The sequence below is a fragment of the Drosophila serrata genome, unplaced genomic scaffold, assembly GCF_035046125.1.
Source record: "Drosophila serrata isolate PLE 108 unplaced genomic scaffold, ASM3504612v1 contig_66, whole genome shotgun sequence".
Taxonomy (NCBI): Eukaryota; Metazoa; Arthropoda; class Insecta; order Diptera; family Drosophilidae; genus Drosophila; species Drosophila serrata.
In genome coordinates this window covers 582,381-609,255 of record NW_028256964.1, presented here as the reverse complement: position 1 = coordinate 609,255, position 26,875 = coordinate 582,381, and the positions used below count along the sequence as shown (strand labels likewise).

The window sequence follows — 26,875 nt, the reverse complement described above, 5'->3', positions numbered from 1 at the left end:
AAAAGACAATTTTAAGGTGATATTTACCTTCGTTTAAAACTGCTCCGTGTGGGCCCCATTTCTTGATTTTGATTAATTTCGGTCTTGGGATTGAGAGCATCAAATAACTTTATTGGCAATTCGCTTTGGCGAATCAGTTTCTTGTCACTTCACCAGGTGAGAGGACAGCCTTGCGTGGATGGTACCCTTGGATGGTGCCAAAGTCCATCGTTAATGTGTGTGTGTGTATGTGTATATATAAAAATAATCACTAAAATACAATTCTCGTGCGGCTCGAGACGTCTTGACTAGGAGGTGAGGAGGAGCTTTGTTTTGTGGAAGGAACCTTCACTACACTAGCGCATTGGATGCTACTATGATATCTGGCAGCATTGCGCCCTTCTAGCCATGTTCTGGCTCTCCCAATGTGTCTGGAAATATATAGATGAGAGATGGTGAGTGATGCGGCAGGACTGCATGAAATAATAGTTAAGAGAGAGAGATTCTAGGCTGAGAGGAACCGGTTTGTGTTTATTGCCATTGGTTTAACAAGTGAAGGATGCAAGGTTTTAGCTCTGTTGGCCATTGGGGCCGGCCGTTGCCTCTACAGGTGATTGTTTTTCTGTTGCTGTGCGAAATAAAAAATAAGAAACGAAGATTCGAATCAAAATGGGTCGAAATCAAAAGGTAATCGGTTAAAACAATGAACAAATCAAATGGTTTTAGTAGTGTTTCGTCCCGCAAAGTACAAATCTGAAATATATAGTTGTGTTTAAGGGGGAGTTCGATCGAATTTAGTTGGCAGCTCCCAGCAATTTTGTTTATTTTATATTGGTTGGATTATATAGCTTTATTAATTTTCAATTAAAATACGAACAAGTCCCAAATAAGTAAACCGAAATAATTAAGCAGCGAACAGCGAATTATCAAATTGAGTTCCGTTCTACACACTGAAATGTCGAGCTGGCAAATTTACCTCGCAAATTGCTTTAGTTTTCTTGAATTTGGCATTTAATTAAGTATATAGCTACGTGTGTGTATAATTGATTGCTTTTCGAATTGATTTTCAGTGATAATTTCCATAATTGGGCTACGAGAGAGCGTAATAACTTGCATGATTCCCAGTGACCAGTGCCTCTCTTCGCTTACTGCGCTTTGAATTTAGTTTTCATTGAATATGCACGCTTTAACTATGTTCGGCTGCTCCATTTATCGTGGTCGTTGGAATGCAACGGGTGCAGGGTCGGGGTTGGGTTCGGGGGTTTTCGTACGTTCTAAGAGTGCTATAGAAATTAGTTTACCCATTTACTGATTATGTCCTGAAACCGAGAAGAGCAGAGAAAGTGTTATGAAGTTCTTTAGCGTTGCCATTGTCTGGTTAATTCTAAAACTCAGTGCGCGCCGAACTCACCTTGACGTCGTCCATCTCATCGTCCGATGACGAATGCGAAAGTCCATTGTACGTCTTGAATGTCACATTCTTCATGAACGACTTGAGCATGCTGGCGCTCAGCTGACCGAACTTGTATGGCACCACGGGATCGTAGTCGCCGTGCGCCTGGAATATCGGCACATCATCGCTGTTCACCTTGGCACCGGGGAACTGCTTGTGCAGCGGCAGCCAACAGGATAATGCCACCACGCCGGCCAGCGGCTGGTCGTACGTCAGCGCCGAGTACAGCGCCAGAGCTCCTCCCTGCGAGAATCCGCCCAAAACAATCCTGTTCGCTGGTATACCAGCCGAAACCTCCTTATGTATCAATCCGTGCACATTGTCGCGTGCAGTCTGAATGCCCGGCTCATCCTCCGGTCCACCAATGTCGAGGGTCTTCAGATCGAACCACGACGGCATTCGGAAGCCGGCGTTCAGCGAAACGGGCTGTGTGGGCGCCGTGGGGCAGATGACCTTCATAAAGGGTGGTCGGATGGCAGCCAGGGCGCTGCTCCAGCCATGACTGCAAAGGAAAATAACCAGATAATTATTTATAGCCTGAGAATTATACAGTGGCGGGCAACATAATAGCTTTAGCTTAAAAGAACTCGGAATACTTATAGGATTATTAATTTTCGAAGGCAAGAAGCACTGATTTCAAATGTGTATCAAAATAAAATTTGTAAATTAAGCTTGATTCTTAATTAACAATGTAATACGAATTTTAAAGTATTAAATTGAAATACAAATTTAATTAATTTTCTGAAGTAGCTATTATTTTGGCCGCATCTGTTGCTGTTCTGAACCCACTTACCCCGTATCACCAAGGCCATGCATGAAAATCAGCTGGAACGGAAAATTTTGAATATTTAAAGCCCAATTCCTTTAAAGGCATTCTCCTCTCCGGCAGAACACTCACCGTGGCGGTCTGCTTGACCGTGGCCTCGATAATGACCGGCGCAGACATGTCTACGGTTTAGCCTCTACTGCGGGCGGTGTAGGTAGTATTCAGGTATCCAGGTGCACTCTTCGGCGACTCGGCGCTTCTTCCGTCGCTTTCTGCTGTGTCAGCGGATTTCTGCAAGGAGAGGGCAAGGGGTAAGCACACACAGTTAAGTTCGCGCGGGCTGGAGACGCGATTTAGTTATGTCACGTTGTAAACGCAAAGCAAAATTAGTAATATTGATTTTACGATAGCAAAGCTACAAAGCGCAGCCGGCTGAGGCAAGGCGCCGCTAGGTGAGCACGGTCAGGTGGCTGACAAATGAGTGTCGAGCTGCCGGGGTGTATACGGTTCCCACCTACACACCTACCAGGTAATCCAAAATGTTTCGTGTTAATTTATTAAATTTTTAGTGAAAAGTGCGAATAGGAGAAACAGTAGAGGTGGCAAAACATTGATATCGATAACACTGATTTATCGCACTATCAGTTGCTTAAAGACAATCGCGATAGTTATTCAGAAAGTTTTTAAAAATAAGGCAATATTTGTTATGGTTTAAAATTTAATTTAATGTTAAAAATTCCTACAGGGAAATGAGCGGTGGGAATGGGTTCTGCTTGGACACGACCAGCTTGTTGTGGGCGTGGGAGATGTATCCTTTGATCTTGCCGTCGTAGATGAGATTGGCGATGATGCAGTGTGCCTCGTTCAGGGACACATCCGTCACCCCCACAAACTGCAGGGCTGCGAGGAAGTCATCCATGTCCAGCTGGTGGGTCTGCCGGATGATGAACACCTTCTTGAACAAATTCCGATACACCATGAACTTGAGTTTCTGCACCAGCAGATATATGCCGCTGCGGATCAGGACCAGCTCGTGGTCGCGAACGATCTCGTCAAATCGCTTCACATTGCCAACCCTCAGGGCCAGCGCCAGGTCATGGAACAGCAGAAGATCATATCGCTGGAGGAGGGACTTGGCTGGCAGGTAGCCGAGAAGCATCTTCGCCGGCACCAAATAGATGAGTATCAGCCGCTTGTTGCTCGCAAAGCGGTCCGGGCAGTTGGTAAATGCGAAAGATAGATCCTCCACGGCGCCTTGGTAGTTGGAATCGAACATGGCTCGGCGGCCCACAAAGTATTTGTAGGTGATCTGCTCCGGCAGTGGAAACGAGTCCTTGAAGACGCAGTTGTCAATGGCACGAATTAGCGGCTTGCACAGGTGCAGCTTGTTGATGCGAAAGTAGACCTTGAAGAGCTGATTTATCAGGTTCATCATGCCCAGACGCTTCGTGTCCTCCTCGGAGGCACGTCCGTCGGCGGCGCACACGCGAAAGCAGGCCATCATGCAGTCGGCAGCCTTCTCCAGCACATGACCAGGATTGAACCCTCGGCAGCGCTTCTCGCAGGCCTGCGCCAGGTATCTGAGGTCCAGGCACACGCGGTACATCAGGGGCAGGCACCAGTTTTCATCCTTCAGCTGCTGCAGCAGACGCACCACAGCCCCGCAGGCTGCCGCCTGTTGTGTGTACGCCTCCATGTAGTTAGGTGGCTCCTGGGCAAGATGGTAGAGCACCTTCAGGTGAGCGGAAACGACATCGTCTATTGGCGGCTTCAGGAATCGCTCCACCAACTTCTCCGGCTGGGCGATGTACAGGTTGTGATTCTGCACGTGCACATCACGCAGAGATATGTGGGTGCCCAGGGACTCGCCATCGTAGTCATCGGTGGCGCTCAGCACGCTGGATAAATAATTATTTACGGTTCCAAACATTTGTTACACAGCCGGGCAAACTGATAGTGGTGGAATAACAACGATGAAAACAAACAGAAACCTCGATGAAAATATCGATGTCTCTCATACAACGATGTTTTAGCACCTCTCAAACCTGGCAACGGAGATACTATAGATATCGTTTTTGAAGCATTTGTGTCATTAAACACTTTACACTTTACACGTGTAGATAATAATTTTACACGTTTACAGAAAGTAGTAATACCAAAACAAGATGGTATTTTTAAAAATACTAAAAAACCCGTTGGGCAATATTGGTTTTTCAAATATTTTGGAAACGATATAAAAACCTTGAACTTATTATTCTTATTGCATCTTTAATTTATTTGTAATTAAATATTTTACATATTAATACTTGAGACTAGCAAATTGGTTTCGATTGGGTAAGGCGTGTAACACTCTGAAATAATTTAAGAAAGCCTACTAAGCTTGATCAAAAATGGAAATAACAAGAGCCAAACTTCAAACCGAAAGAATCATTACAGCTCTGAAAAATAAATAAATTCTTAAATTTTATTGATTGCCAAGTGGCCATTTTGTAAATTCTCTTAGGTCGCAAATCGACTATGTTCCGCGAAGGTCTACTAGCTCACAAGTTTCTAAATTTAAACAATTTACGTATGTATATATAGTTGGCTTCTGAAGCTGTCACAAAGCATTTTTATCTGTAGCCAAATTAACGGTCCCCTGTGTCTTAGTTCATTTGCTAAATAATAAAATTAAGCCATACAAAACGCACGGGTCCGCCGTTTATAACACAAATTCATATAAAGAGGAGGGAATAACCCAAAAAATGTCCACTCCAAACTTTCTACTGAGCAATGGGAAAAATATGCCAATGGTGGGTCTTGGGACCTGGCGGGTGAGTCCGACTGAATGTGGTAATAATGCTATTAAATAATGGCCCAAAGAATTGCACTTGCAATGTTTATTTCACGGTCAATGCTAAAGCTTTACGAGCTTTCCCTGCATTTTAGCTTTTTGCAAGTTTGTAACCTTTAACCATTGAATTTAGAGTCCTCCGGAGGTCATCACACAAGCCGTCAAAGATGCCATCGACATTGGCTATCGGCACTTTGATTGCGCCCACATATATGGCAATGAGGCACAGGTGGGCGCTGCCCTCCGGGAGAAAATGGAGGAGGGTATTGTCACACGGTAAGTTATATGAAAATCTGGAAAATTAAATTTTTAACCAACTCTAAACTCCTTTAGTGAAAGCCTCTTTATCACGAGCAAACTGTGGAACACTTATCACAAGCCGGAGCTAGTGCGTGGCGCCTGCGAGACAAGTTTGAGGAATCTGGAAGTCAATTACCTGGATCTCTACCTCATGCACTGGCCCATGGCATACAAGTCGGGCGATAATCTCTATCCCACCTGTCCGGATACGAATAAGGCGGTGTTCGAGGACATAGACTACGTGGACACATGGCGGGCTATGGAGGAGCTGGTGGATGAGGGACTGGTCCATGCAATTGGGGTGTCCAACTTTAATGAGCAGCAAATCAATCGACTGCTGGGCGTGGCCAAGTTAAAGCCGGTGGTGCTCCAAATCGAATGCCACCCGTACCTGCGCCAGAAGTCACTGATTACGCTGTGCTATGACAATGCCATAGCTGTGACCGCCTACAGCTCTCTGGGATCGGGTCATACGCCGTATGAGAAGCCCGGGGCATATCCCTTGCTGCAGCATCCCACAATATTGGCCATAGCGGAGAAGTACGGCAGGACGCCGGCCCAGGTCCTGCTCCGGTATCAGACGCAGTCGGGCATCATCGTCATACCGCGTTCGGTGACCAAGCATCACATGAGCGACAACTTCAAGCGGATCTGGGACTTTGAATTGGCCATAGATGATACCAAGGCTATCGATGATTTGGACTGCAATGGTCGTTTTATGACCATGAAGGCGTAGGTTTTATTATTACCTTAAATATATTTATATTAATTGATATTTTTCAGGGCTTATGGTCATCCACATCATCCCTTCGAGCCTGGCCAGTCACAATAGATTACTTTTGGTGGAATGGATGGAAGGAAGGAATTTAGCAGGAATTATTGTTTAAGATTTATCTTGTTTTAAAGATGATTTAATAAATCCATGTATTTTGCTATGCAAATTTATGAGTCTATTGCTTTAGCTTTTATTCTGGACCCTTAAAATGTTGCTTTTCATTTTTATTTACATCTTTATCATGCTATTTTTTGTGTAGGAAAATTGTCAAATTAAAGTAAGCTTAGCATTATTTATTCATGGCAAGACATTACATATTTCAATTAAATAAGAATTATATAACAAACATGAGCTCTCTCTTGAAAAATCAACTAACACAACCAATGCTTGGGAACTCTATTAAAAATGCTGGAAACATTGAGCGATTAATTAGGTATATAATTGGAAAACTTTAGACTTATCTATTTGTTAATTAAGAGTTATTTAGCAGTTGTCAAAAGGACATCCCTAAAGTTCCCAAAATAGTCTTTAATGATTGCAATGAAATACCTATAATTGGACTTGGAACTTGGAATGTAAGTATTATTGCAGAATATCTGTTGTTTTGTTTTTTAAAACTGTTTCACTTTTGTCAGTTTTTGAACTTTTTAAATATAATAATATATAAAGAAATATAATAATATATAAAGAAATATAAAATATTAACTATGAATAAATAAAATATAAAGTAATATGAAATGAAGGATTTTAAAATAAACATTTTCAAGGGGTTGAAATTTAAATTTAACGCTTGAGATCGCTCAGCTGTTTTTAAATTATGCCGCTGCAACCCTGTTTAAAAAGCTTTTTCTGCGTTTTTTAACAAGCTTTTGGCTTATAAAACCGGCCCCCAGCTGGGTGACATTGTTCAGTTCTGTTTTTTTAAGAAACGCCGGCGTTTTGTATTATATATTTATAAATCCTTACCGAGTAACAGCAAACAAAATGGCACCCAAAGTACCCACTGTTAAGTTCAACAACGGCAAGGAGATCCCCATTATTGGTCTGGGAACCTGGGGCGTAAGTATAATAAGTAATTATAATAGAATAAAATCAATTACATAGCTTTTTATTTATCCCATTTGTGGGTATTTTATCGCTGTAAGCAGTAGTTTTCCGCTGCCCACGACTTCCCGTTTTATTTTTGCTTAGTTCTCTTGTGCTCTAATGACAGACAGAAAAAATAATAAATAAAATACAAATGGAGGAGATAAAATAGCAAACACGCGTCGCATTGCTGATAGTTTGCCGGTCGTGTTTTGTTAGTATTACTAAACATTTGTACATATATGTAAGTGTGTGTGTGGGGGAGTGTTGAATGTGGCAGCAATACTACGAAATTAACTAATGCTCCATAATTGTTAGTTTCCAATGATTTGAGGATCTTTCTCGAGCTTCTGGCCAAGCCAAGGTGACCCTTATTTCCCTGCCTTCTTAGGCTTTTTAAAGAATTTCACAACTTTATGCTGCATCATCATCTGATATGAATGTAGTTTGAGGAGTTAATAAATACACTTATCTGAAGTGGAGAGGATTTATTAAACAAGATTGTTCCAGTTTGTAAGAGGAGTTCTGTTTAAAAAAAAGGGAGGGGTTTTAAATTACAAACGCGCCCCTCAAAAGCTACAACAAGAATTCTCATTATATTCAAGTGAAATTCATACACAGACAGCTGGAAATCTAAATAGATTGAAACGTGAAAAAACTACTGATAAGCTGAGCTTAATTAGCAAGGGTATTATAAGGGTATTTCGGTATTTGACCTTATCTTTTGCAATCGTACAATGCCTAATATTATTCAGCACAATTAATGAATTATTACAGTCATAAATTAGAAGGTCAAAGTTTAGGCAAATTATGTCAAAATCAAATGAACGTTTATTCCCACAAAATTCCAGACAAGCTAAACTTCCGTTTCCCTTTTAATATTATTAATGGCTCATATATTTTATTAAATATTCCTAACGAAATCAATTTTAATTATAAGATGTTAGAATTGAAGTTAATAAGAGTACTCATAAGTGGCGCCAAGTGTCAGATAGACCGAATTTTGAAATATTTCGAAATTGGGTTTCTACCATGACGTACTCTAGATTCTTCCAAAGACCTTCATTTCTTATTGAAAAATTTCCATTTTTATATTAACGAAGCATTAATACATAATTAATTATTAATTAATCATTAATTAATTAATGAACACTTAATAAATCCAATTAATGTTACTAATTCCTAGAGCTTTCCTATTTTATTTATTATTGAAATGTGTTCAATTTTTATATTAACAAAGAATTCATAAATGAAATGAATTTAAATCCATTTTTAATAAATCCAATTAATGCTACCAATTCCTTGAGCTTTTCTATTTTTTAAACTGACATTTTCTTATGTATTTTCTTTTCCAGAGCCCCAAGGGTCAGGTAACTGAGGCTGTAAAAATCGCCATCGATGCTGGTTATAGGCACATTGACTGTGCTCATGTTTACCAAAATGAAGATGAGGTCGGAGAGGGTGTTGAAGCCAAGATCAAGGAGGGTGTTGTCAAGCGGTTCGTCCTTAACTCTGAATTCCATTCACACTTCGTTTATTAAACCTCGTTTCTTTGCAGTGAGGATCTGTTCATCACCAGCAAGGTATGGAACACATTCCACAGTCCCAAGCTGGTCAGGACCGCTGTGGAGAAAACACTGAGCGCTCTGAGGCTGAAGTACCTCGATCTTTACCTGATCCACTGGCCCATGGGTTACCAGGAAGGTGGTGAGCTATTCCCTGTTGATAAGGATGGCAAGACTGCCCAATCGGATGTGGATTATGTCGATACCTGGAAGGCCATGGAGAAGTTGGTGGAAGATGGTCTGGTCAAATCCATTGGAGTTTCTAACTTCAATAAGAGGCAGATCGAGCGTATTTTGGCTGTGGCCAAGATCGTTCCAGCCACCAACCAGGTCGAGTGCCATCCATATCTGCAGCAGAAGAAACTGATTGAATACTGCAGATCGAAGGGTATTACGATCACTGCCTACAGTCCTTTGGGTTCGCCTAACCGCCCCTGGGCCAAGGCTGGTGATCCGGTTATCCTGGAGGAGCCTAAGGTTCGTTTTGATAGTCAGATTTAAATATTTACATAAATTATACAACAATTTTTATAATCATAGATTAAGGAACTTGCCGCAAAGAAGAACAAGACCACAGGACAGATTCTTATCCGTTACCAGATTCAACGTGGCAATATTGTGATTCCCAAATCGGTGACCAAGGAACGCATTGAGTCCAACTTCCAGGTCTTTGACTTTGAGCTGACACCCGAGGAGGTCAAGATCATTGAGACCTTTGAGTGCAACGGTCGCCTGGTTGCTATCGAGGCGTAAGTGTCAAAGAACATTATTTCTATTCCACCTAATTTTAATAAGTACAATTAATATATTTGCCAAGCAAACAATTAAGAAGAAAGCAATATTAATATTTATAATTTTCAACGCATGACCTCTTTTTAATAGCTGTTTTGTTGATCTTAATATGCTGTATTAATCTAAATAAACTACATTAATAATCTCTTAATATTTACAGACTCTTTGGACACCCCCACCATCCCTTCGAGAATGATGAATACTAATAGAGAATAATCAAATATTTTAGCTTGTTACACAATCATATTAATCACAAATCGTATGAATAAACAAAAGAGAAACTATTTTATGTATCCTACATTTACTTTAAAAACTGGCTGACCAAATAAACGGCTCCCATGTGTGTCTTAAATCAATTGTTAACAAAAAATTGGCTAATGCACCTCTGACGTATAATTCCGACACGAGCGAGCAATTTACGTAAAGTCAAAATATCTAACAAGTGTTTAAGCCAAGCTAAGAACAAATATTTTGCACAGTTGTTTCTCTAATAGGTATTTAAAGGAGGTATTTGCTTGTACATATATAGTATAGTTCAGACAGTTTGCTCAGTTTTTGTCTTATTTTCGGGGGAGAACAAAAGAAGTACCAAATGTTGTTTAGCAAATGAAATTTGCAATACAAAAGCATCTACGCAAATATCCGAAATACACCTCGGGCTAGGGTATAAAAGGTTTCAAATCCCAAAATTTGGCAACAGATCTTTTTGATCCGACTCCAGGTCTTTTGGAGGATCATGCGCTTGATTTTCGTCGCGGTTGTGGCCGCTCTGGTGGCCCTCGCAGCGGCCCAATCTCAATCTCAAACGGTTACGGCGGTGGCTACCCCGGATATTAAGCCCCAGCCGTGTTGTGAAAGTGTTCGACAAACTTTAATTGAAATACGAAAGGATATACGTCTATGGCTGCTGGATAGACTCTTCGGAAAGCTTCTTCTACTCCACGACGGCGAATTGCTCGGAAATCCTAATTATGTGAATTGTGCCAATGGAAAAAAGAAACTTGAACTATCGAATGAGAGTTCTAGTATACTCGACGAAATATATGACACTACAAGTCAATCAAACGAAGGCCAGTCAAGTTCTTCCTCTGATGACATTAATGATAATGGAGTGTCCAGCGAGTCCTCATCCTCAACGACAACCACGACAACATCGACAACATCCTCAAATGGGGGTCAGTCTTCCAACTCCGGAGTAGAAGTCACCCAGGATGGCTCCTCCAACAATGATGGAAGCTCCAGCCAGTCTTCGTCCACGACCACGACTACTACAACTACATCCTCGGATGAGGGACAATCCAGCTCCTCGTCTGATCCTGTTGTAGAGGTCACCCAGGATGGCTCCTCCAACAATGATGGAAGCTCCAGCCAGTCTTCGTCCACGACCACGACTACTACAACTACATCCTCGGATGAGGGACAATCCAGCTCCTCGTCTGATCCTGTTGTAGAGGTCACCCAGGATGGCTCCTCCAACAATGATGGAAGCTCCAGCCAGTCTTCGTCCACGACCACGACGACTACAACTACATCCTCGGATGAGGGACAATCCAACTCCTCGTCTGATCCTGTTGTAGAGGTCACCCAGGATGGCTCCTCCAATTATAATGGAAGCTCCAGCCAGTCTTCGTCCACGACCACGACTACTACAACTACATCCTCGGATGAGGGACAATCCAGCCCATCGTCTGCTCCTGTTGTAGAGGTCACCCAGGATGGCTCCTCAAACAATGATGGAAGCTCCAGCCAGTCTTCGTCCACGACCACGACAACTACAACTACATCCTCGAATGATGGACAATCCAGCTCCTCGTCTGATCCTGTTGTAGAGGTCACCCAGGATGGCTCCTCCAACAATGATGGAAGCTCCAGCCAGTCTTCGTCCACGACCACGACTACTACAACTACATCCTCGGATGAGGGACAATCCAGCTCCTCGTCTGCTCCTGTTGTAGAGGTCACCCAGGATGGCTCCTCCAATGATAATGGAAGCTCCAGCCAGTCTTCGTCCACGACCACGACTACTACAACTACATCCTCGGATGAGGGACAATCCAGCTCCTCGTCTGATCCTGTTGTAGAGGTCACCCAGGATGGCTCCTCCAACAATGATGGAAGCTCCAGCCAGTCTTCGTCCACGACCACGACTACTACAACTACATCCTCGGATGAGGGACAAGCCAGCTCCCCGTCTGCTCCTGTTGTAGAGGTCACCCAGGATGGCTCCTCCAATGATAATGGAAGCTCCAGCCAGTCTTCGTCCACGACCACGACTACTACAACTACATCCTCGGATGAGGGACAATCCAGCTCCTCGTCTGATCCTGTTGTAGAGGTCACCCAGGATGGCTCCTCCAACAATGATGGAAGCTCCAGCCAGTCTTCGTCCACGACCACGACTACTACAACTACATCCTCGGATGAGGGACAAGCCAGCTCCCCGTCTGCTCCTGTTGTAGAGGTCACCCAGGATGGCTCCTCCAATGATAATGGAAGCTCCAGCCAGTCTTCGTCCACTACCACGACTACTACAACTACATCCTCGGATGAGGGACAATCCAGCTCTTCGTCTGATCCTGTTGTAGAGGTCACCCAGGATGGCTCCTCCAATGATAATGGAAGCTCCAGCCAGTCTTCGTCCACGACCACGACTACTACAACTACATCCTCGGATGATGGACAATCCAACTCTCCGCCTGCTCCTGTTGTAGAGGTCACCCAGGATGGCTCCTCCAATGATAATGGAAGCTCCAGCCAGTCTTCGTCCACGACCACGACTACTACAACTACATCCTCGGATGAGGGACAATCCAGCTCCCCGTCTGCTCCTGTTGTAGAGGTCACCCAGGATGGCTCCTCCAATGATAATGGAAGCTCCAGCCAGTCTTCGTCCACGACCACGACTACTACAACTACATCCTCGGATGATGGACAATCCAGCTCCTCGTCTGATCCTGTTGTAGAGGTCACCCAGGATGGCTCCTCCAATGATAATGGAAGCTCCAGCCAGTCTTCGTCCACGACCACGACTACTACAACTACATCCTCGGATGATGGACAATCCAACTCTCCGCCTGCTCCTGTTGTAGAGGTCACCCAGGATGGCTCCTCCAATGATAATGGAAGCTCCAGCCAGTCTTCGTCCACGACCACGACTACTACAACTACATCCTCGGATGAGGGACAATCCAGCTCTTCGTCTGATCCTGTTGTAGAGGTCACCCAGGATGGCTCCTCCAATGATAATGGAAGCTCCAGCCAGTCTTCGTCCACGACCACGACTACTACAACTACATCCTCGGATGATGGACAATCCAACTCTCCGCCTGCTCCTGTTGTAGAGGTCACCCAGGATGGCTCCTCAAACAATGATGGAAGCTCCAGCCAGTCTTCGTCCACGACCACGACTACTACAACTACATCCTCGGATGAGGGACAATCCAGCTCCTCGTCTGATCCTGTTGTAGAGGTCACCCAGGATGGCTCCTCCAACAATGATGGAAGCTCCAGCCAGTCTTCGTCCACGACCACGACTACTACAACTACATCCTCGGATGAGGGACAATCCAGCTCATCGTCTGCTCCTGTTGTAGAGGTCACCCAGGATGGCTCCTCCAACAATGATGGAAGCTCCAGCCAGTCTTCGTCCACGACCACGACTACTACAACTACATCCTCAGATGAGGGACAATACAGCTCATCGTCTGCTCCTGTTGTAGAGGTCACCCAGGATGGCTCCTCCAACAATGATGGAAGCTCCAGCCAGTCTTCGTCCACGACCACGACTACTACAACTACATCCTCGGATGAGGGACAATCCAGCTCCTCGTCTGATCCTGTTGTAGAGGTCACCCAGGATGGCTCCTCCAACAATGATGGAAGCTCCAGCCAGTCTTCGTCCACGACCACGACTACTACAACTACATCCTCGGATGAGGGACAATCCAGCTCCTCGTCTGCTCCTGTTGTAGAGGTCACCCAGGATGGCTCCTCCAATGGTAATGGAAGCTCCAGCCAGTCTTCGTCCACGACCACGACTACTACAACTACATCCTCGGATGAGGGACAATCCAGCTCCCCGTCTGCTCCTGTTGTAGAGGTCACCCAGGATGGCTCCTCCAATGGTAATGGAAGCTCCAGCCAGTCTTCGTCCACGACCACGACTACTACAACTACATCCTCGGATGAGGGACAATCCAGCTCCTCGTCTGATCCTGTTGTAGAGGTCACCCAGGATGGCTCCTCCAACAATGATGGAAGCTCCAGCCAGTCTTCGTCCACGACCACGACAACTACAACTACATCCTCGGATGAGGGACAATCCAGCTCTCCGTCTGCTCCTGTTGTAGAGGTCACCCAGGATGGCTCCTCAAACAATGATGGAAGCTCCAGCCAGTCTTCGTCCACGACCACGACTACTACAACTACATCCTCGGATGAGGGACAATCCAGCTCCCCGTCTGCTCCTGTTGTAGAGGTCACCCAGGATGGCTCCTCCAATGGTAATGGAAGCTCCAGCCAGTCTTCGTCCACGACCACGACTACTACAACTACATCCTCGGATGAGGGACAATCCAGCTCCTCGTCTGCTCCTGTTGTAGAGGTCACCCAGGATGGCTCCTCCAACAATGATGGAAGCTCCAGCCAGTCTTCGTCCACGACCACGACTACTACAACTACATCCTCGGATGAGGGACAATCCAGCTCTCCGTCTTCTCCTGTTGTAGAGGTCACCCAGGATGGCTCCTCCAATGATGGAAGCTCCAGCCAGTCTTCGTCCACGACCACGACTACTACAACTACATCCTCGGATGAGGGACAATCCAGCTCTCAGTCTGCTCCTGTTGTAGAGGTCACCCAGGATGGCTCCTCAAACAATGATGGAAGCTCCAGCCAGTCTTCGTCCACGACCACGACTACTACAACTACATCCTCGGATGAGGGACAATCCAGCTCTCCGTCTTCTCCTGTTGTAGAGGTCACCCAGGATGGCTCCTCCAATGATGGAAGCTCCAGCCAGTCTTCGTCCACGACCACGACTACTACAACTACATCCTCGGATGAGGGACAATCCAGCTCTCCGTCTTCTCCTGTTGTAGAGTTCACCCAGGATGGCTCCTCCAATGATGGAAGCTCCAGCCAGTCTTCGTCCACGACCACGACTACTACAACTACATCCTCGGATGAGGGACAATCCAGCTCCTCGTCTGATCCTGTTGTAGAGGTCACCCAGGATGGCTCCTCCAATGATAATGGAAGCTCCAGCCAGTCTTCGTCCACGACCACGACTACTACAACTACATCCTCGGATGAGGGACAATCCAGCTCCTCGTCTGATCCTGTTGTAGAGGTCACCCAGGATGGCTCCTCGAACAATGATGGAAGCTCCAGCCAGTCTTCGTCCACGACCACGACTACTACAACTACATCCTCGGATGAGGGACAATCCAGCTCTCCGTCTTCTCCTGTTGTAGAGGTCACCCAGGATGGCTCCTCCAATGATGGAAGCTCCAGCCAGTCTTCGTCCACGACCACGACTACTACAACTACATCCTCGGATGAGGGACAATCCAGCTCTCAGTCTGCTCCTGTTGTAGAGGTCACCCAGGATGGCTCCTCAAACAATGATGGAAGCTCCAGCCAGTCTTCGTCCACGACCACGACTACTACAACTACATCCTCGGATGAGGGACAATCCAGCTCCTCGTCTGATCCTGTTGTAGAGGTCACCCAGGATGGCTCCTCCAATGATAATGGAAGCTCCAGCCAGTCTTCGTCCACGACCACGACTACTACAACTACATCCTCGGATGAGGGACAATCCAGCTCTCAGTCTGCTCCTGTTGTAGAGGTCACCCAGGATGGCTCCTCAAACAATGATGGAAGCTCCAGCCAGTCTTCGTCCACGACCACGACTACTACAACTACATCCTCGGATGAGGGACAATCCAGCTCTCCGTCTTCTCCTGTTGTAGAGGTCACCCAGGATGGCTCCTCCAATGATGGAAGCTCCAGCCAGTCTTCGTCCACGACCACGACTACTACAACTACATCCTCGGATGAGGGACAATCCAGCTCTCAGTCTGCTCCTGTTGTAGAGGTCACCCAGGATGGCTCCTCAAACAATGATGGAAGCTCCAGCCAGTCTTCGTCCACGACCACGACTACTACAACTACATCCTCGGATGAGGGACAATCCAGCTCCTCGTCTGATCCTGTTGTAGAGGTCACCCAGGATGGCTCCTCCAACAATGATGGAAGCTCCAGCCAGTCTTCGTCCACGACCACGACTACTACAACTACATCCTCGGATGAGGGACAATCCAGCTCCTCGTCTGCTCCTGTTGTAGAGGTCACCCAGGATGGCTCCTCCAACAATGATGGAAGCTCCAGCCAGTCTTCGTCTACGACCACGACTACTACAACTACATCCTCGGATGAGGGACAATCCAGCTCTCCGCCTGCTCCTGTTGTAGAGGTCACCCAGGATGGCTCCTCCAATGATAATGGAAGCTCCAGCCAGTCTTCGTCCACGACCACGACTACTACAACTACATCCTCGGATGAGGGACAATCCAGCTCCCCGTCTGCTCCTGTTGTAGAGGTCACCCAGGATGGCTCCTCCAATGATAATGGAAGCTCCAGCCAGTCTTCGTCCACGACCACGACTACTACAACTACATCCTCGGATGAGGGACAATCCAGCTCCCCGTCTGCTCCTGTTGTAGAGGTCACCCAGGATGGCTCCTCCAATGATAATGGAAGCTCCAGCCAGTCTTCGTCCACGACCACGACTACTACAACTACATCCTCGGATGAGGGACAATCCAGCTACCCGTCTGCTCCTGTTGTAGAGGTCACCCAGGATGGCTCCTCCAACAATGATGGAAGCTCCAGCCAGTCTTCGTCCACGACCACGACTACTACAACTACATCCTCGGATGAGGGACAATCCAGCTCCTCGTCTGATCCTGTTGTAGAGGTCACCCAGGATGGCTCCTCCAATGATAATGGAAGCTCCAGCCAGTCTTCGTCCACGACCACGACTACTACAACTACATCCTCGGATGAGGGACAATCCAGCTACCCGTCTGCTCCTGTTGTAGAGGTCACCCAGGATGGCTCCTCCAACAATGATGGAAGCTCCAGCCAGTCTTCGTCCACGACCACGACTACTACAACTACATCTTCGGATGACGGAAAATCTACCACATCGACGTCTCCTGGCGTCAAAGTTACCAAAGGTAGACCCTCCAAAGGTGGTAAATCGAGCTGGAAATCTACCAAAACAACGAAGACCTATTCATCAAAGACCTCAAAGGTGCCCAAGTCAAGTGGAAAGTCAACTACTACAACAACTGTGACATCCAGCTCGAACAATAATGACTCTGGAGCATCCTCTCCCATTGTGGAGGTGTCCCAGGGAAGTTCATCAGACAAGCGTGGAAGCTCAAGCCAATCTTCAACGACAACAACAACTACTTCCTCGAGCGGAAGTAATAAGTCAAGCTCCTCGTCCCTGCCATCGGTTGATGTCACTGCAGGTGTTAATGACGGAAAATCTGGCTGGAAATCTACCAAAACAACGAAGACCTATTCTTCAAAGACTTCAAAGGTTCCCAAGTCAAATGGAAAGTCAAACTCTAGCAAGACTACTACTACAACTGTGACATCCAGCTCGGATAACAGTCAATCTGGAGCATCAACGTCTCCAATTGTGGAGGTGTCCCAGGGAAGTTCATCAGGCGAAGGTAAAAACTCGAACCAAGCCTCGTCCACGACTACGACCTCAACGACAACTACTTCAAATGACGGACAATCTAGCACATCGACAGTTCCTGTCGTCAAAGTCACCCAAGGTAGCTCCTCAAATGGTGGTAAAGCCAGCTGGACATCTACCAAAACAACTAAGACCTATTCAACAAAGACTTCAAAGGTTCCCAAGTCAAATGGAAAGTCAAAATCTAGCAAAACTACTACTACAACTGTGACATCCAGCTCGGATAACAGTCAATCTGGAGCATCATCCTCTCCCATTGTGGAGGTGTCCCAGGGAAGTTCTTCGGACAAGCCTGGAAGCTCAAGCCAATCTTCAACTACAACCACAACAACGTCCACAAGCGGAAGTAATCAGTCATCATCTCTGCCATCAGTTGAAATCGTTTCCGGTGTTAATGGTGGAAAGTCAAGCTCGACGATTACAAAGACAACAAAGACATATTCCTCGCAGTCCTCTAGTCTGCCTAAATCGAGTGGAAAGACAAGCAAAACGGTGACCACAGTTACAACATCCAAGTCTTCTGCGGCTCCTAAGATTGAACCCAACTACTCATGGTCAACAACATCGAAGAAAGTATCCGATCCCATCCACACACTTTCATGGACTAGTCGCTCCAGCAGCCAGCCTTCAATTGAGGAATCTAGCGGAGATTCATCCAACTCCTGGTCAAAGCTCATTAAACGAAGCACTACGGGCATTTCCTCAGAGGATGACAGCAACGGATTCGTTGTAGGACCAGGAGGATCTCCTGGCGGGCAAGCATGGTCCCAGCGGTCAGGATTCTCCAGTGAAAACTCTGGTATCCAGGGATCTCCTGACATTCGTTTCAGATACGCTAGAGGTCAGAATAGTGGTGAAGGACAGTCGCAGGACTCGCAAACCTGGTCCAGGAGCTCCAATGGAGGCAGTGAGAGCACGGATGGCGCAGCAGTATCCGTAGATGGTCAGAATGTGGATGAATCGGAGGGCAGCCAAAGTGCGGTACAAGGTGGCTCCGTTCGTGGTACCGGAAGATATCCCTACTGGTGGGGCAACCGACGATGGGTGGGCGTTGGAGCCCAGCCCAACTGGCGCTATGGATGGCGTCCATACGGAAGCGGTTGGGGTAGATGGAGCAATCAATATTAAAGTAATTCCCTTCCATTGGAATAAGCCTCAATACAAGGAGGTGTGGCTTTAATTTATATGATTGTAAAATATATGCATTTGAATATTATCAATCGTATTTTTATTTAAGTTGATTCTATGCTTACTATTTTTAATAGCGTAGCAGGCTCATATATGTACATTAAAGTGAAACTATAAATAAAATTTCTAAGAGTGTATCAATAAAGTTTAGTTTATTGAAGAATTATAGACTAAGTCTTGAAATACCAGGGAAATGTATAAATTACAAAAAATATATAGTCTTAGAAACAATTTATCTGTTATAAACAAAATAATAAAATCTTCTCAGAACACATAGAAATGTAAAAAATATGAAAGTGACACGTAGATCAAATTAAATCATTTTATTGCAATATTTATTCTGGGGAAAAAATCACTTTAAAAGAAAAAGTAAAATTTATTTCCTGAACTGGTGGTGCTGTTTTTGATAAACTGAATAAAGTCGGTCCATGACCATTGGGATGCTGGCGGAGATTCAGTTGAAGCTGCAGGAGACCAGGGAGCTTCAGTGGTTGTAGTAGTTTGGGCGAAGGCGCATGATATGGCCCCAAGTAACACCGAAAAGATTATTATCAGAACCTTCGACTTCATAATGGCTGGGATAGATGACTAAAATTTGAATTACGTGTTTCGCTGCTTTATACTTTTTCCGAAAAGAAATAAACTAATATTTACTTAGCATATTTAGACAAATGGTTTTTTGGAATTCAATCTCTAATAGCGCAGAGTCTGAAAACTGTTGGGTAAGCAAGCCCGACAGACATTATTTAACGAGAGTTCATATATCTTGAACTTTCTTAAGAAACATCCGGTTATGTATTAAACTATAATATTTATATAATTATATACAGATATCCTAAAAGCATTCCAAAGTATTTTTTATGATTACTGAAACGAGATATGTATTTATTATTATTTAACACAGTTAAAACATTTTGAATTAAAATTAATGCTTTTAAACATTAAATTATCTAAAGAGTTATGATATTAATATTTTAATAAATATTAATTTAAAGAATGCGAATATTTCAGGGGTTCTCTTGAGAGCACATGATACCCACATAACATATATTTTCCAAAGGTGTATACATTTTTTAAGCACCGTATCTCGAATCAAAAATTTTCTCTTTATGGTGTTTCGTTTATTCTTTTTTTTTTTCTGTTAATTTTTCATTCCATGTTGTTTGCCGATGTTGCCATCTCAGCTTGGGAATAATTCGAAAATTCCCGCTTCATTAGTTCGACATTTTTATCTATATTTATATTTATATTTATTTTTCTTCTCAACAGCTCCCTCTACAATGTAAAATTTGAACTTTACATGGGCTCGCAGCAATCAGATGGCAAGGCTAAAATGGTGCTAAATAATCTTGAAAAGAGCAAGAAGAAGCACAAAGTGCACAAAATAAAAAATCGAATTACAGGACTTAAAAACAATACAAAATTGAATCTAAATCGCTGGCTCTAAAACCCCGAACTCGGTGACAAATCGCATTAAAGCGGTGAGTGTGCGTCGGTGATTATTTGCGCGGCGTTTGGCCAACGATTATTGTTAGCAATAGCAAACACAGCACACTCACACACACGGGCATACGCAGTGGCTCGCACACACTCACACATATATATGTACAAGCACAAACAGAACAGATGAAAATCTGGAAATTTGTATTCATTATTTTTATTTTTCATGACGAATCAAGTTGTTAGTGTGCTTCTGGGATAAATCTCCAAATCCCAAAAGTCAAGCGCAGCTCAGCGCACGAAAAATCTACGTTTCCTGTCCACGATTCGGGGCACAAAGCACGGAGAGCCCAGCGCCAGAGCAAGGTGGGTGAAAGGAAACCTCTGAGGTCGCATTTTCTGCGACGACATCTCGCCATCTGATACTGAAACGGAAGCGGAATCGGACAAAGAACGCGGACCACCGACGAGTTTGTTAGTGGTGGAAAACGCGAGCAGTAGCACCGCGGAGGAGCGTCGTTTATGACGCACATTTGGGGAAAGTGAGCTGAGCACGAAACAGCAACAAAGGCAACCGCCACTGGGGCGACAGTAGAATAGGAGCAGCAGCTGCAGCGGCACCATGACGATCAAGCCAGTAAGTGCACCGCCCAGTGCAAAGCGTGTGGCCGGCAATGTGGTCGATGCGGATAACAAGGAGACGCAGGTGGTGGTGGTGGTAGAGCAGTCGGTGGCCAGCCAGGCCCAGGTGAGTGCTTCCTTTCACCTGGTTTTCTTCTCCTTTTCACATTTTTCCTTTTCTTTTCGCCCACCACAACTAGAGTCCCCAAAGGCGTGGCGAAGTCTATGACGAGCTGGCACGCACCCATCGCTGCAGCCCCCACAAGAGGTGAGTGCCGCCTGCCTCCGCAGTCACCGTTAGAAGTTGCATGTTACGTGTTGAAGGGGATTCCCCTTACAGTGCAGCAATTAAATAGCATTTCTGGTGCATAACTTACATATATTACAAAGCAATTCGAAGAGGGTTTAATGGCACACTCCTAAGCTTATACTACTAAACCGAACTACTTCTAAAAAGAAGAGTTCATTTGGTTCCGCCTTTTGCGCAGTAAATTAACGTCGTTACCTTTAGTTTGGTGTAGTTTTCTATCGTTCACAACTCAAATAAGACATTAGCACATAGTTTCTTGATGCTACAAATAATTATTACAACTTCTGTGAAACACTACGTTGTGCCAAAGAAATAGTTTTGAATATTTCATTAATATACCATCAATATTAATATATTCCATATATTTTCCTAATTTGCAGCAACGCCCGTTCAAAGCGCCGTGACCACCATGATAGTCATGGTCATCATCACAAACGTGATCGTCTCGAGCGCGAGAAACTTAACCATCCCGCCGTGGTGGCTGGCAGCGGAGGAGCATCCGGCGGCGTGTCTGGTAGCAAATGCAATAGTCCACCTTCCACTTCCACTTCGAGCGGCAGCAGCAGTCCCTCGGTGGGCAGAAATTCACCCGAACATCTGGGCCTAGGCTGCTCCACAGTACCTACGGCTCAGGGACAGCTTGCACCGCCAACGGTGGCGACTGCCAATCTACTGAAATCGTCGGAAGATGCCTTTTCGGGCTATAACAGCGGGGACGAACACCTACAGCCCAAGGAGCACAACATTTCAGCGGAAGAGTGGCAGCGTCGCGACGTAGAGTTTTCCAAATGCATGGATCAGCGTGGATACGAGCTAAAGCCTGTGGAAGAGGACGGCGCCTGCCTGTTCCGCTCCATCTCCCTGCAGATCTACGGCGACGAGGAGATGCACGATGTGATTCGCCAGCACACCATGGATTACATAGTATGTACTTGGAATTTCTGTTTAAATATTTGTATTAACAACAAATACTTCCACTTGCAGCATGAAAATCGCGAGTACTTTGGACAGTTTGTCACCGAGGATATTAACAGCTATATCCAGCGGAAGCGAGCTCGTGATGCCCATGGCAACCACATCGAGATCCAGGCCATATCCGAGATATATAGTCGCACGGTTGAGGTCTACTGCTACCAATCGAGTGAGTTCAAGGGAATTTCATAGGGAGAAATCACTTACTCAAATACTTACTTTATTGCAGCTCCCATTAACATCTTCAACTCGGAACAGTCTCAGGCTGGCTACCCTCCTTTGCGGCTGTCCTATCAACGCGGCTCCCACTACAATGCCATTTTGGATCCATATAATGCCACTGTGGGCGTCGGCTTGGGCTTGGCTGGTTACAAGCCCGAAATTCAGACCGCAGAGGCAGTGCGTCTTAGCGAACAACTGGAGATCGAACAGACCATGTTCGAGGACAAGCTGAAGACAACGGACTGGGAGGCCACCAATGAAGCCATCGAGGAGCAGATAGCTCGTGAGTCATACCTGCAGTGGTGCCGCGATAACATGCAACGTTCGCGCAGCAGTAACACGGCCGCTGGATCGGCAACATCCTCAACGGTAACTTCTGCAGAGGCGCTCACCGATTCCGATGCCTCGCCGTCAAAGTACTCGATGTGCGGTGGGACCGGCAGCAGTGGCAATCCAGCCGCCACATTGACAAGCTCCAGTGGTGCTGTGGACCCCACAGTCGCAGCCTTTTCGTTGTCACCCAAAACATTGAGCCAGTTTTCCCACAAGTTGGCATCGGATGACATGGGTGGCTATGACAGCGACACCACCGACATGAGCAGCACAAGTTCGGTAGGTCACTGCGGAGGTAACTCATCACCGAGCACAGTGTCAACGACGGGTCAGCGGACGGGCAAGGGATCAAAGACTCAGCGTCGTGCCACGGCCCTCAGAAAGAAGCGACGCCACGAGGCTCGAGAAGTGCCTCTAGCTGGGAAGAGGTGAGTTGAGATGATGTATTCCTTCCTTTTTTAGCTTGTTTAACTTTTCTACTCTCTTCCAACAGCACTGATATTTTGGAGGCTCCGCTGCGAAAGAGTCCGAAGCGGGATTCAGCTCCATCGGTGGCTCGCGCCAATACCCCGGATGCTGAGCAGCGTCCTTGCACCTCAAAGCAGTCTTCCATTTCGCCACAGAAGCGGGGCGAAGGTCAGTCGTCCAGCCAGCAGAACTACTCCAGCTTCTATCAAGAACTTCTTGAGGCTTCCTATGCCAATGAAGGTGAGAAATGTTTAATATTTTGATAGATAGGCTTTTCTAAGATCCCTTCACAGGGGTCAACGAGAGCGAGATGCTGCAACAGGCAATCCAAATGTCCACTCGCGATTATATGGAGGATCAGAAGCGCAAGTATCTCTCCGGACCGTAGGCCGCTGCCCCCCGACAGCTGCGCCTTCTTCTTTGTACAGTGATTTAGCAGTTCTTTTTCGCAACGAAAACGAAACACAAAACTTACCAAAAAAAAAAAAACAAAAAAAAATCAACAGAAGGAAAACAAAAACTTCAACTAAACGCAGAAATTATCGACGATCTTAAAATGCTGATGAAAGCAGGCATGCCGCGTTAATGGATAAAAGGAGCAGGCTTGCTTTTCGCAGCACTTTTACACTCTCACATACACTATCCTATATATATATGTATATATATATATATATATGATCATATATTTTGTAATAAGAAAGTCCCAGGAAGGTTCATTAATGAATTTGCTGATTTAAGCACAAATTTTGATAAAAGGTCGATCCCCAAAAACGATCCAGTCCGCTTTTATACCATGAATATATGTCACGTTCCTTTTCCCCCTCCTTACAATTAATTGCTATTTTGTAAAACTTAAATCATAAAGTTAACTTTAGTAAGCAGACAGTAAATGAACATCCCTGCGTCGTGCATAAAGTAAAAATTAAATAAAAAACTAACATCCCGACATACATATGCATATACACACACAATACGGATAATAATAATACGGATAATGCTAATGATTAATTATTTAATTAAATACAATAAATGGTGCATAATAATCGTAATTTATGAGTACTCTTAAATAAAGCAAAATTAATAATCACAGAAAAACAAGAAACATTGTTATTGTTTCGGGAGGATTTCTCATGAAAATCTAGTAAAAACCAACTCGTTTTAGATCAAATTATATTATTTACTGCATACATATATACAAGTTTATCTGTGTAGCAAAAAGTTATATAAATACATTCACAATTTTAGAATCTCCTGCCTACAAGTAAGTTAAAATCTAAATTGCATTTGTTTACATTATTTTTTTTATATATATTTATATAGTAGTTCGCTGCCAGTGGAACAGTATCATGTATTCGTACAGGTGTGTTTGTACATATGGACAGCCAGGCATACATACATACAACATTGATTCTAATTGTGTACAAAAATACATTTCACTAAAATACATTGCGTATAAAATTATTATTCCTTTGCACATATTTCTCTTAAATTAGATTATATGGAATGTTGAGGGCGGACAAAGGCCTGGGACCGATCAACTGATGGGGGTTGGTAATTATCTATTGAATAATATGTGAAAATTAAACAATTTAAAGATAATTGGAGGAATTTACTAACTGAAGCATATTTTTTAAGTTTAAATTATAAAAATCACGGGAAATGTAGTCAAATATAGAAAGGATCTTGAACTTATAGGCGGTCCCCCTGATGATCATCATGATCTTATGATTAAAATTGTACACTGTGTTGGGATCTTCAATTAAGAAAACCCCTCTGAAGACATTAGCTAAAACATCCTTCTGTTTGCATTATCCGATTTTGTGAGAGTCAATTAAATTGTGTGGACCGAGAGAGAGTTGTAATTTTTGTTTGGAGCAACCAAGACCGAGGACTTGGCTTTGGCTAAATTGAATTTTGCTTTAACTGACTTTACAAAAATCATTTGGCTAATTTATCATTTGCTGCTGTTGCTGCTGCTGTTGCGATGTCTGCTGTTGCTGCGGTGCCTGTTGCTGCTGCTGCGTGATCACTATGTGATGTTGCTGCTGCTGCTGCTGTTGCTGCTGCTGTTGTTGCTGCTGCTGCTGTTGCTGCTGCTGTTGCTGCAACTGTTGCTGCTGGCTGGCTAGTTGATTGGCATGTTGCAATGCTGCTGTGGTGGCCTCCGTAACCACTGGCTGCAGCATGCTGGTTCCATTCTCCCGACGAACATGACTATTGAGCTCCGCTTTAACCCTTCTGGCTATGTGCGAGCGTGTGTGTTTTCGCAGGTGATCCTTGCGATAGAATCCTTTGCCACATTCGGCACACTGATGCCGCTTCTCCCCGGAGTGGATCACAAAGTGCAGGCTCAGTTGCTCCTTCCGCTTGAAGGCCTTCAGGCAAACGGTGCAGATGTAGGGCCGATCCGGATTGTGCGACTGCTTGTGGCGGGTGAGGTGATCCTTGCGCTTGAGCGATGCCTGACATATGTCGCACACATACCGCTTCTCCAGGTTGTGACCCACCAGATGCACTTCGAGGAGTTCGGGCTCTGGATACGCCACATGGCATTCGGGGCACATGTACAGTGGGCTACCATCGAGCGCTGTTCCCAGTCGTATCTCTCCGGGTCGCAGTTTTGGTTTCCGGTCCTTGCTACGCTTTTTACGCTTCTTCTTCTTGGAGGAACTGCCACTGCCACCGGCTGTCGTCGCTGCGGCCGTCGTTGCTGTTGCCGTAACCGCTGCCTGTGCTTGCACCTGCAACGTTGTCGTCTGCTGCTGCTGCGGCTGCAACGTCAACTGCTCCTGCTGAGGTATACTAATGGTTGTTGTGCCAAGGGTATTGATGCCAATGGCTGGTCCCGTCTGCACCTGCAGTACCTGGTGGTGAATATTTATTAATTAAAAATATATTTGAATATTATTTTAGGGTTTTACAACTTACCACATTTTGCTGATTCTCCTTTTTTATCGTTTCGGCGGAATACTTGAGGAAGTGGTGCAGCGACAGGGGCAACGTGTTGGCTGGAAGATGCGAGAGGTAGTCGGCAACGGTGGTGCCCGGCGTTAGTGTTTGCCACGAGGTATTTTGGAGTACTGGAAAGGGAATTAACTTATTATAAAATATCTCAATAAAATCTTATCAAGTTACCTTGCTGCTGCAGAATGGCATTGCACAGATCTTGTGTGAGTTCCTGTGGGGCCGTCACTTGTTGCTGTTGCATCTGCTGCTGCTGCTGTTGCTGCTGCTGCTGTTGACCGGAAGTGCTTGCTTGCAGCGCCTCCGCTGCGGAACTTGTTGTGGTTGCACTGGCATAGGCCACCGTGGCGTATTGCGTCTGCTGTTGCTGCTGCTGCTGCTGCTGTTGTTGCTGGGAGGCGGCAACCAGGTGACCATTGTACTTGTCACCCTGCAGGGCATCCTCTTGGCCTCCACGGAATTTGTTATTTCCGCTGCCACTCTGACCCGTGGCCAGATTGGCCTGGCCAAAGTGTGCGACCTGTTGCTGCTGCTGGTAGCGATTGCTAGTGCCTGCAGCATCCTGCTGCTGCTGCTGCTGTTGCTGGGGGTTATTGGTGGCGGTCACCGTCACATCCGCCACGGCAGCGGTCACCGTGGAAACCAAGGGAGCTGTGCTTGTTGTGAATTGCGGCAGGCCGGGAATATTGCCGGGAAAAGTGTTGCCAAACGGGGTGAAGTTCATGGTCCTTTCGTAGCTCAACTCGAGGGGAGATCGTGGGTAATTTTATGGGATCCTGTGCGTTAAGGCAACTGAAATGGGGGATATACAATTTAATGATCAGGCAATATTAAATATTTCATTATATTATTAAGGTGTTAATAGTTTTTATTTCATATTTTATTTCCCAAGTAACGTTTAAAATATCGAACTTAACTTTACAATTGAAGCTTAAAAGGCCTTTGAATAGAAAGTGAAAATAGCGCCGTGGTTGTTGTCGTTATTTTAGCTGACTTGCCGAATCCTACGCACACACACACACACACTC

At 45.2% G+C, this 26,875-nt stretch overlaps 7 protein-coding genes across 28 annotated transcripts in view; 4 read left to right on the top strand and 3 right to left on the bottom strand.

Moving 5' to 3' along the window:
• Positions 1-90: 90 nt before the first annotated feature.
• Apt1 (Acyl-protein thioesterase 1) lies at positions 91-2,855 on the bottom strand. Of its 15 annotated transcripts, none has more exons than XM_020948924.2 (6): positions 2,725-2,855; positions 2,331-2,489; positions 2,226-2,257; positions 1,391-1,934; positions 1,281-1,298; positions 91-607 (listed from the first exon to the last, which is right to left on the bottom strand). In XM_020948924.2, the coding sequence occupies exons 2-6, from the start codon at positions 2,376-2,378 to the stop codon at positions 584-586; spliced, it is 666 nt and encodes a 221-aa protein (XP_020804583.1). In that variant the 5' UTR covers positions 2,379-2,489; positions 2,725-2,855; the 3' UTR covers positions 91-583. The 15 variants fall into 15 exon arrangements, with proteins under 15 accessions (XP_020804583.1, XP_020804582.1, XP_086693897.1 ...); XM_020948923.2 differs by having other exon boundaries at positions 1,281-1,335; positions 2,725-2,849; XM_086837771.1 differs by having other exon boundaries at positions 1,281-1,335; positions 2,721-2,843.
• Positions 2,856-2,898: 43 nt separating this feature from the next.
• On the bottom strand, positions 2,899-4,444 carry PCID2 (PCI domain-containing protein 2). The gene has a single exon (XM_020948960.2). It carries the CDS (start codon positions 4,126-4,128, stop codon positions 2,938-2,940), a length of 1,191 nt encoding a protein of 396 aa, XP_020804619.2. The 5' UTR covers positions 4,129-4,444; the 3' UTR covers positions 2,899-2,937.
• A 76-nt stretch (positions 4,445-4,520) lies between these two features.
• LOC110181252 (aldo-keto reductase family 1 member B1) lies at positions 4,521-6,272 on the top strand. 2 transcript variants are annotated; one of them, XM_020948957.2, is made up of 5 exons: positions 4,521-4,767; positions 4,821-5,011; positions 5,165-5,307; positions 5,365-6,063; positions 6,115-6,272. In XM_020948957.2, exons 1-5 carry the CDS (start codon positions 4,716-4,718, stop codon positions 6,161-6,163), a joined length of 1,134 nt encoding a protein of 377 aa, XP_020804616.2. In that variant the 5' UTR covers positions 4,521-4,715; the 3' UTR covers positions 6,164-6,272. The 2 variants fall into 2 exon arrangements, with proteins under 2 accessions (XP_020804616.2, XP_020804617.2); XM_020948958.2 differs by having other exon boundaries at positions 4,531-4,767; positions 4,848-5,011.
• Positions 6,273-6,375: 103 nt separating this feature from the next.
• On the top strand, positions 6,376-9,833 carry Akr1B (Aldo-keto reductase 1B). 3 transcript variants are annotated; one of them, XM_020948927.2, is made up of 6 exons: positions 6,376-6,539; positions 6,597-6,681; positions 8,548-8,690; positions 8,751-9,234; positions 9,298-9,506; positions 9,710-9,833. In XM_020948927.2, exons 1-6 carry the CDS (start codon positions 6,406-6,408, stop codon positions 9,753-9,755), a joined length of 1,101 nt encoding a protein of 366 aa, XP_020804586.2. In that variant the 5' UTR covers positions 6,376-6,405; the 3' UTR covers positions 9,756-9,833. The 3 variants fall into 3 exon arrangements, with proteins under 3 accessions (XP_020804586.2, XP_020804585.2, XP_020804588.1); XM_020948926.2 differs by having other exon boundaries at positions 6,403-6,539; positions 6,594-6,681; XM_020948929.2 differs by lacking the exons at positions 6,376-6,539; positions 6,597-6,681 and adding an exon at positions 7,012-7,165.
• Positions 9,834-10,285: 452 nt separating this feature from the next.
• On the top strand, positions 10,286-18,524 carry Muc68Ca (Mucin 68Ca). Its single transcript, XM_020949009.2, has one exon. It carries the CDS (start codon positions 10,286-10,288, stop codon positions 18,455-18,457), a length of 8,172 nt encoding a protein of 2,723 aa, XP_020804668.2. The 3' UTR covers positions 18,458-18,524.
• Positions 18,525-19,830: 1,306 nt separating this feature from the next.
• Duba (Deubiquitinating enzyme A) lies at positions 19,831-23,985 on the top strand. Of its 3 annotated transcripts, none has more exons than XM_020948974.2 (8): positions 19,831-19,998; positions 20,197-20,705; positions 20,779-20,846; positions 21,269-21,812; positions 21,873-22,029; positions 22,090-22,843; positions 22,909-23,123; positions 23,177-23,985. In XM_020948974.2, the coding sequence occupies exons 2-8, from the start codon at positions 20,580-20,582 to the stop codon at positions 23,269-23,271; spliced, it is 1,959 nt and encodes a 652-aa protein (XP_020804633.2). In that variant the 5' UTR covers positions 19,831-19,998; positions 20,197-20,579; the 3' UTR covers positions 23,272-23,985. The 3 variants fall into 3 exon arrangements, with proteins under 3 accessions (XP_020804633.2, XP_020804635.2, XP_020804632.2); XM_020948976.2 differs by having other exon boundaries at positions 19,852-19,998; positions 20,204-20,705; XM_020948973.2 differs by lacking the exon at positions 19,831-19,998 and having other exon boundaries at positions 20,003-20,705.
• Positions 23,986-24,039: 54 nt separating this feature from the next.
• The window catches only part of LOC110181268 (uncharacterized), a 10,846-nt gene continuing 8,010 nt past the window's right edge, over positions 24,040-26,875 (bottom strand). For all 3 annotated transcript variants that reach the window (XM_086837576.1, XM_020948977.2, XM_086837573.1), the window contains exons 2-4: positions 26,019-26,639; positions 25,812-25,963; positions 24,040-25,747 (exon numbers count right to left, since the gene is read on the bottom strand). In XM_086837576.1, coding sequence (XP_086693702.1) covers positions 24,830-25,747; positions 25,812-25,963; positions 26,019-26,571 — 1,623 coding nt within the window. In that variant the 5' untranslated portion in view covers positions 26,572-26,639 and the 3' untranslated portion in view covers positions 24,040-24,829. The remainder of the gene's footprint in view (positions 25,748-25,811; positions 25,964-26,018; positions 26,640-26,875) is intronic.

Coding starts and splice junctions, on each gene's coding strand:
- Apt1 (XM_086837750.1), bottom strand. CDS start 2,378: ATGTCTGCGCCGGTCATTATCGAGGCCACGGTCAAGCAGACCGCCACG. Junction 2,258..2,330: donor CGGTCAAGCAGACCGCCACG/GTGAGTGTTCTG, acceptor TTTCCGTTCCAG/CTGATTTTCATGCATGGCCT. Junction 1,935..2,225: donor CATGGCCTTGGTGATACGGG/GTAAGTGGGTTC, acceptor TTTCCTTTGCAG/TCATGGCTGGAGCAGCGCCC.
- PCID2 (XM_020948960.2), bottom strand. CDS start 4,128: ATGTTTGGAACCGTAAATAATTATTTATCCAGCGTGCTGAGCGCCACC.
- LOC110181252 (XM_020948957.2), top strand. CDS start 4,716: ATGTTCCGCGAAGGTCTACTAGCTCACAAGTTTCTAAATTTAAACAAT. Junction 5,012..5,164: donor TGGGTCTTGGGACCTGGCGG/GTGAGTCCGACT, acceptor CATTGAATTTAG/AGTCCTCCGGAGGTCATCAC. Junction 5,308..5,364: donor GAGGAGGGTATTGTCACACG/GTAAGTTATATG, acceptor AAACTCCTTTAG/TGAAAGCCTCTTTATCACGA.
- Akr1B (XM_020948926.2), top strand. CDS start 6,406: ATGGCAAGACATTACATATTTCAATTAAATAAGAATTATATAACAAAC. Junction 6,682..8,547: donor TTGGACTTGGAACTTGGAAT/GTAAGTATTATT, acceptor TTTCTTTTCCAG/AGCCCCAAGGGTCAGGTAAC. Junction 9,235..9,297: donor TTATCCTGGAGGAGCCTAAG/GTTCGTTTTGAT, acceptor TTATAATCATAG/ATTAAGGAACTTGCCGCAAA.
- Muc68Ca (XM_020949009.2), top strand. CDS start 10,286: ATGCGCTTGATTTTCGTCGCGGTTGTGGCCGCTCTGGTGGCCCTCGCA.
- Duba (XM_020948974.2), top strand. CDS start 20,580: ATGACGATCAAGCCAGTAAGTGCACCGCCCAGTGCAAAGCGTGTGGCC. Junction 20,706..20,778: donor CGGTGGCCAGCCAGGCCCAG/GTGAGTGCTTCC, acceptor CACCACAACTAG/AGTCCCCAAAGGCGTGGCGA. Junction 22,030..22,089: donor GGTCTACTGCTACCAATCGA/GTGAGTTCAAGG, acceptor ACTTTATTGCAG/CTCCCATTAACATCTTCAAC.